Here is a 7,521-nt window from a genome sequence, read left to right on the forward strand (position 1 = left end):
TTATTTATTTGACAGACAGAGATCACAAGTAGGCAGAGAGGCAGGCAGAGAAAGGAGGAGGCAGGCTCCCTGCTGAGTGGAGAGCCTGATGCAGGGCTCAATCCCAGGACCCTGAGATCATGACCTGAGCCGAAGACAGAGGCTTTAACCCACTGAGCCACCCAGGCACCCCTAGAAAACATTTTCTGTTGTAGCTATCAGCTTCATAAGTTTGGTATGAATCTCACAAGTTCATTTTGGTGCTCAGATTTGTGCAATGAATTCTTTCTCTGTTGATGTCACCAGTAATCGCCCTATCCTGAGGATAGATAGTACATTAAAAAAAGCCTCTGTGTCAGTGGTAGGAGAAATATAAAGAGGAAGGAAATTGTAGAGGGAAAAATTACACCTCCAAGAGTATTGAGACATTACCTTGTCACACATGTACAGATGTCATCTCAAAACAATGTGCTAAATACTATGATCATGGTATGAAATGTTAAGAAGTCACAGAGAACGATCGCGATCTAGGAGATTTCAGAAAGGAAAAGACTTATGCTGAGATGAACACGAGTTGGTCTAGTGGAAAATGGGAGAAGTGCTTCCATACCACAGGGAACAGTGTAAGCAAACACAGAGGCACAAAAAACCCTGGCATGTTAGGGGAACAGCAAGTAGTTCCACGTGCCTGGGATAGTGTGGACATGGTGGGGAACACGTAATAAATATTTCTTGAAAGAATGATTGAATGAATGATCGTGGCAGTAGGCAAATAGCCCAGTTATGAATGTTTTTGGGTGCTGTATTGCAGATATGATAAGAGCAGAGCTGTAGGGGCGCCTGGGTGGCTCAGTGGGTTAAGCCGCTGCCTTCAGCTCGGGTCGTGGTCTCGGAGTCCTGGGATCGAGCCCCGCATTGGGCTCTCTGCTCAGCAGGGAGCCTGCTTCCTCCTCTCTCTCTCTGCCTGCCTCTCTGCCTGCTTGTGATCTATCAAATAAATAAAATCTAAAAAAAAAAAAAAAAAAAAAAAAGAGCAGAGCTGTACCTTACCATTTTGGCAGTAAGGAATGAAAGAGATCAGAAAGCTGAGGCCAGTTAGAAGACCAGAGAGGTGAGTTTCTCTCCTGTGGTGGGTTCACATTGTTAGAGCTGGATGGGCCCCTGCTGATCACCTGGTGGAACTTTCACATTTGTAGATGAGGCCCGGAGGAATTGCTCAAGGTCCCCTGAAGTAGTTAGTGGCAGAAAGGGGCTCAATGACTCCAAGTTCATGACTCTTTAGGTTGGGTTTGCAGCACTCTATAATGTTTCCAGTAGATCCCCATATCACTCATTTCTCTGTGCAGCCTAGGACCAGGGACAGAAGTATCTGTACATCCCATACCTCCAACTACGTTGCACATGGTGCCGCCTGGGGTCTGGGGCCTGAATTACAGCATGCTCTGAGGCCTGGCTGTCATTCAGGAAATTGCACATTGTCTCCAGCTCACAAGGTGGCACACAGCACCCATGGGTAAATGGCTCCCTTAAGGGGGAGTCTGTCTTTGGCTGGCACTGGAGACACTGCTGAGGTGGAATGAGCAGCCTGTCTTCTTCATTGCTGAGCCTGGCTTCTTGGGACTAGAGGTCCTTTGTTTTGAATGCAGAGGAAAGAGTCCATGTTGAGTTGTCCAGATGTGCTGCATTGCCATCAGAATGTGTAGAGAGACAAACTTCTCTTTCCACTGGAACTTGAAAGCATAGTCTTTTGATATCCAGTTCTTATATATGATAGTTTGGCTGAGGGGAAATACATATTCTCTCTCTCTCTTTCCTTTCCCCTCCTCCTCTCCCTCCCCTACTCCCATATCCAGATAAAAATCACCTATGGTTTTAAAGCTCCCTGGGAGAAATTTCACTTGTAATTTACAGTGAGAAAAATGGTTACAAAATTGGTTTTCTTTTTCTTTCTTTCTTTTTTCCTTTCTAATAGAAGAAGTGGTAGAAAAAAATGCATTTCATACTTACATAGCTTTTGGCTTTGAATCCTAGTTCCCCCATTTTTTAGTTATATGAATTTAGGCAACTTAGTCCTTCTGAGACTCAGCTTCTTCATATGTTAAATGGGGAATAATATCTATTTTATTTATTTATTTATTTATTAAATATTTTATTTCTTTATTTGATAGACAGAGATCACAAGTAGGCAGGGAAGCAGGCAGAGAGAGAGGAGGAAGCAGGCTCCTTGCTGTGCAGAGAGCCCGATGTGGGGCTCGATCCCAGGATTCTGAGATCATGACCTGAGCCGAAGGCAGAGGCTTTAACCCACTGAGCCACCCAGGTGCCCCATAATATCTATTTTAAAGAGTAGAGTGTAAAGTAATTGAAATAAAGAAAGAACATTAAAGACTTAATACAGTACCCAGAAAATGATAGGTACATAGTACCTGGTAGTCCTTATCCCAGGAAGTACAGAATTTATGTTTCCCGTTCGCTTGGCCCTGAGAAACTCACAACCAACTTCTCTGCTTAAATACCACAGCTATATTATTCCTCATGGTTATTAAGTTTACGCTCTCCATTTAATCTCTATATACACCCATATGTAATTTACAGTGGTTTAAACAAAAGATCTATACATTGTTAATATTATTATATAATATATATAATATTTTGTTATATATTATGTATACATTATATACATAATATATATAATATTTTGTTCAATCTACATTAAATTAATTTGACAGGAATAGAGGGAGCTATAGATTTGAGACATTAAAAAAAAATTCCCCATTAACCCCAAGTGTTCATTGTAGTCTACTCCCCTGATATAAATTGGAAGAAAAACATTTTTTGGTTCAATGAGTTCCAGGAGTTGTACATGTTCAGCTGGATTTCTCTCAGGAAGTCAAGGAGGTCAAGAATTAAGTCAGGAAGTCAAGAATTAAGAATGATTACATTTCTTTCATATGTCACTGGAAGTTCTCAGGATTAATCTTGATTTACAAAAAACATTGGAGACCCACTGCTCATTCTCTTTCCAGAAATATATGTCTATTTACTAGTACCAGATGCATGACTGTGGTCTTATGATTTTATAATAGGGACTATGTGAAGTGTTTAAAAATTGTGATGTACTGGGGTGCCCGGGTGGCTCAGTGGGTTAAACATTGGATTCTTGATTTCTGACTCATGATCTCATGGTTCTGAGTTCAAGGCCTGCATGGGGCTCCATGCTGGTCAGGGAGCCTGTTTAAGAGTCTCTCTCTCTCTCTCTGTCTGGAGGGGAGGAGCAAGATGGTGGAGGAGCAGGAGATCTAACTTTCTTCTGTCTCAGGAGTTCATCTAGATAGTTATCAAACCGTTCTGAACATTTACAAACTCAACAGGAGATCAAAGAGAAGAAGGGCAGCAATTCTAGGAACAGAAAAGCAACCATTTTCTGGAAGGTAGGATGTGTGGAGAAGTGAATCTGAGGATATATATGGGAAGAGAGACCTCAGCGGGGAGGGGATGACTCCTGGTAAGTGGTGGAGCAGCTGAGCACAAAATCAGAACTTCTAGAAGTCTGCTCCATTGAGGGACGTCACTCCAGAGGCTAAGCAGGGGGTGGAGCCCTCATGGGGACTGTATGGTCTCAGGACCCACAGGGTCACAGAAAGACCAGGGGTGTCTGAGTGTGGCAGAGTTCCCAGGTATTGGATCGGGGAAGCCAGCTGCAGAGATGGAGCCAAGGAGTGAGCTCTCAGGTCGGGGTTACCTTAAACTGTGATCCAAAGCATAGTCAGACCACTGCTCATTGAGCAGGGACCTCACAAGCAGCGGATCCAGGGACACCCCCTCCTTCCTTCCATGGGAGGAGTGGCATGGGAGCATGCTGCAGGAATCTGCTGGGTTTGGAGACTCCAAACAGGGCTGTGCACCGGAGACAGAAATGCTCGGTCTCAGGCTGGGTGAGCTCGGAGCTTGGCTGGAGACCAGGGAGACAGGAGGGATTGACTGCTTTTCTCTGAGGGCACACTGAGGAGTGGGTGTGAGCTCTCAGCTCCTCCAGGGTGGAGATTGGGAGGCCGCCATTTTCATTATCCTCCTCCAGAGCTCTACAGAAAGCATTCAGGGAACAAAAGCTCCCAAGAGTGAACTCCAGATTTCTTAGCCCCGCCCCTGGCAAGTGTGGCACAATTCTGCCTCAGGCAAAGACATTTGAGAATCACTGCAACTTGCCCCTACCCTAGAAGATCAGCAAGAACATCCAGCCAAGACTCAGTTTACTGATCAATGAGAACTGCAAAACACCTGTGCTAGGAGAATATAGCACACAGAAGTCATGGCTTTCCTCCCATGATTCTTTAGTCCTTCAAAGTTAAATTTTTTAAAATTTTCATTATTTTTTTCTTCTTTTTTTTTTGAATTTTTTCTCTTTCCTATTTTAACCAACATATCTTCTCAATACCTTTTAAAAAATCTTTTTTTAATTTTCATTTTTATAGTCATATTCTATCCTTTCATTGTACTTAACCTTATTTTTTGTATACATATAAGTTTTTCTTTCTTTAAAATTTTGGGATGCAGTTTCTTCTTCTTCTTTTTTTAAAAGATTTTATTTTCTTGAGAGAGTGAGTGAGAGAGAGCATGAGAGGGGAGAGGTTCAGGGGAAGAAGCAGACTCCCCCTGAGCAGGGAGTCTGATGTGGGACTTGATCCCAGGACTCCAGGATCATGACCTGAGCTGAAGGTAGTCACTTAATCAACTGAGCCACCCAGGTGTCTGGGATACAGTTTCTTCTAACAGAACAAAATATACCCTAAATCCAGCAAATGGCTTTGTTCTAGGCTCCAACAAGATCACATTCTCTCCTTTTTTTTTTTTTTTTTACTTTTTTTTTACACTTTTTCTTTCTTTTTTTAACCAACTTCTTATCAATTCCTTTTTAAAAATCTTTTTAAATTTTTATCTTTATAGTCATATTACATCCCTTCATCATGCTCACCCTTATTTTTGTATATATATAAGTTTTTCTTTCTTTAAAATTTTGGGAGGCAGTTTCTTCTAACAGATCAAAATACACCCCAAATCAAGTGTGTGGCTCTGTTCTATTCACCAACCTAATAATATATATATATATATATATATTTTTTTTTTTTTTTTTTTTTTTTTCCCCTTTCCTCTTCCCCCAATTTTGGGTCTCTTCTGATTTGGTTAGTGTATATATTTTTTGGGTCATTGTTACCCTCTTAGCATTTTGTTCTCTCATTCATCTATTCTTCTCTAGACAAAATGACAAGGTGGAAAAACTCACCTCAAAGAAAAGAATAAAAGGTAGTACCAACTGCTAGGGACCTAATCAATATGGACCTTAGTAAGATGTCAGACCTAGAGTTCAGAATGACAATTATAAAGATGCTAGTTGGGCTTGAAAAAAACATAGAAGATATTAGAGAATCCCTTTCTGGAGAAATAAAAGAACTAAAATCTAACCAAGTCAAAATCAAAAAGGCTATTAATGAGGTGTGATAAAAAAAAAATGGAGGCTCTAACTGCTAGAATAAATGAGGCAGAAGAGAGAATTAGTGATATAGAAGACCAAATGATGGAGAATAAAAAAGCTGAGAAAAAGAGAGATGAACAACTACTGGATCATGAGGGGAGAATTTGAGAGATAAGTGATAACATAAGACAAAACAATATAGAATAATAGGGATCCCAGAAGAAGAACAAGAAAGAGAGAAAGAAGGGAAGAAGGTATATTGGAGCAAATTATAGCAGAGACCTTCTCTAATTTGGGGGAGGAAACAGGAATCAAAAACCAGGGGGCACATATATCAATAAAATATCAATAAAAATAGATCAACACGACCGTAGCGGCGCGCGAGCGGGCCGGGCGGGCGGCCGAGTTTTCCAAGAAATAACTTCACCAAGATGTCCAGTGATAGGCAAAGGTCCGATGATGAGAGCCCCAGCACCAGCAGTGGTAGTTCAGATGCGGACCAGCGAGACCCAGCCGCTCCAGAGCCTGAAGAACAGGAAGAAAGAAAACCTTCTGCCACCCAGCAGAAGAAAAACACCAAACTCTCTAGCAAAACCACTGCTAAGTTATCCACTAGTGCTAAAAGAATTCAGAAGGAGCTAGCTGAAATAACTCTTGATCCTCCTCCTAACTGCAGTGCTGGGCCTAAAGGAGATAACATTTATGAATGGAGATCAACTATACTTGGTCCACCAGGTTCTGTATATGAAGGTGGTGTGTTTTTTCTGGATATCACTTTTTCATCTGATTATCCATTTAAGCCACCAAAGGTTACTTTCCGCACCAGAATCTATCACTGCAACATCAACAGTCAGGGAGTCATCTGTCTGGACATCCTTAAAGACAACTGGAGTCCTGCTTTGACTATTTCAAAGGTTTTGCTGTCGATTTGTTCTCTTTTGACAGATTGCAACCCTGCGGATCCTCTGGTTGGAAGCATAGCCACTCAGTATTTGACCAACAGAGCAGAACATGACAGGATAGCCAGACAGTGGACCAAGAGATACGCCACATAATTCACAGAATTTGTATGCGGTGTGAAGGAGCAGAGGGCCCCTTCCCACTGTGCTGCAAATCTTTATAGCCTTTACAATACGGACTTCTGTGTATATGTTATACTGATTCTACTCTCTGCTTTTATCCTTTGGAGACTGGGAGACTCCCCAAAAAGGTAAATGCTATCAAGAGTAGAACTTTGTAGCTGTAGATTAGTTATGTTTAAAACGCCTACTTGCAAGTCTTGCTTCTTTGGGATATCAAAATGTATTTTGTGATGTACTAAGGATACTGGTCCTGAAGTCTACCAAATATTATAGTGCATTTTAGCCTAATTCATTATCTGTATGAAGTTATAAAAGTAGCCGTAGATGACTAGGAATTATGTCATTTGTATTAAACCCAGATCTATTTCTGAGTATGTGGTTCATGCTGTTGTGAAAAATGTTTTACCTTTTACCTTTGTCAGTTTGTAATGAGAGGATTTCCTTTTACCCTTTGTAGCTCAGAGAGCACCTGATGTATCATCTCAAACACAATAAACATGCTCCTGAAGGCATAAAAAAAAAAAAAATAGATCAACACCCCATCAGCTAATAGTAAAACTTACAAGTCTCAGAGACAAAGAGAAAATCCTGAAATCAGCTCAGGACAAGAGGTCTATAACCTACAATGATAGAAATATTATATTGGCAGCAGACCTATCCACAGAGACCTGGCAGGCCAGAAAGAACAGGCATGATATATTCAGAGCTCTAAATGAGAAAAAATATGCATCCAAGAATACCGTATCTAGCTAGGCTGTCATTGAAAATAGAAGGAGAAATAAAAAGCTTCCAGGACAAACAAAAGTGAAAAGAATTTAAGAACACCAAACTAGCCCTACAGGAAATATTGAAAGGGTCCTTTAAGTAAAAAGAGAGCCTAAAAGTAACATAGACCAGAAAGGAACAGAGATAATATACAGTAACAGTCACCTTAAGGGCAACCCAATGGCACTAAATTCATCTCTTTCAATAGGTACCTTGAATATAAAT

At 41.0% G+C, this 7,521-nt stretch overlaps 1 protein-coding gene across 1 annotated transcript; it reads left to right on the forward strand.

Annotated features, from left to right (window-relative positions):
* Window positions 1-5,822: 5,822 nt before the first annotated feature.
* Window positions 5,823-7,058, forward strand: LOC116871706 (ubiquitin-conjugating enzyme E2 E3). The gene has a single exon (XM_032864541.1). The coding sequence runs from the start codon at window positions 5,881-5,883 to the stop codon at window positions 6,502-6,504; it is 624 nt and encodes a 207-aa protein (XP_032720432.1). The 5' UTR covers window positions 5,823-5,880; the 3' UTR covers window positions 6,505-7,058.
* The last annotated feature ends 463 nt before the right edge of the window (window positions 7,059-7,521 follow it).

The sequence above is a fragment of the Lontra canadensis genome, unplaced genomic scaffold (assembly GCF_010015895.1).
Source record: "Lontra canadensis isolate GAN:19392208 unplaced genomic scaffold, GSC_riverotter_1.0 scaffold27, whole genome shotgun sequence".
Taxonomy (NCBI): domain Eukaryota; kingdom Metazoa; phylum Chordata; class Mammalia; order Carnivora; family Mustelidae; genus Lontra; species Lontra canadensis.

What these genes read in the sequence shown, in the direction of transcription:
- LOC116871706 (XM_032864541.1), top strand. Translation starts at nt 5,881, where the DNA reads ATGTCCAGTGATAGGCAAAGGTCCGATGATGAGAGCCCCAGCACCAGC.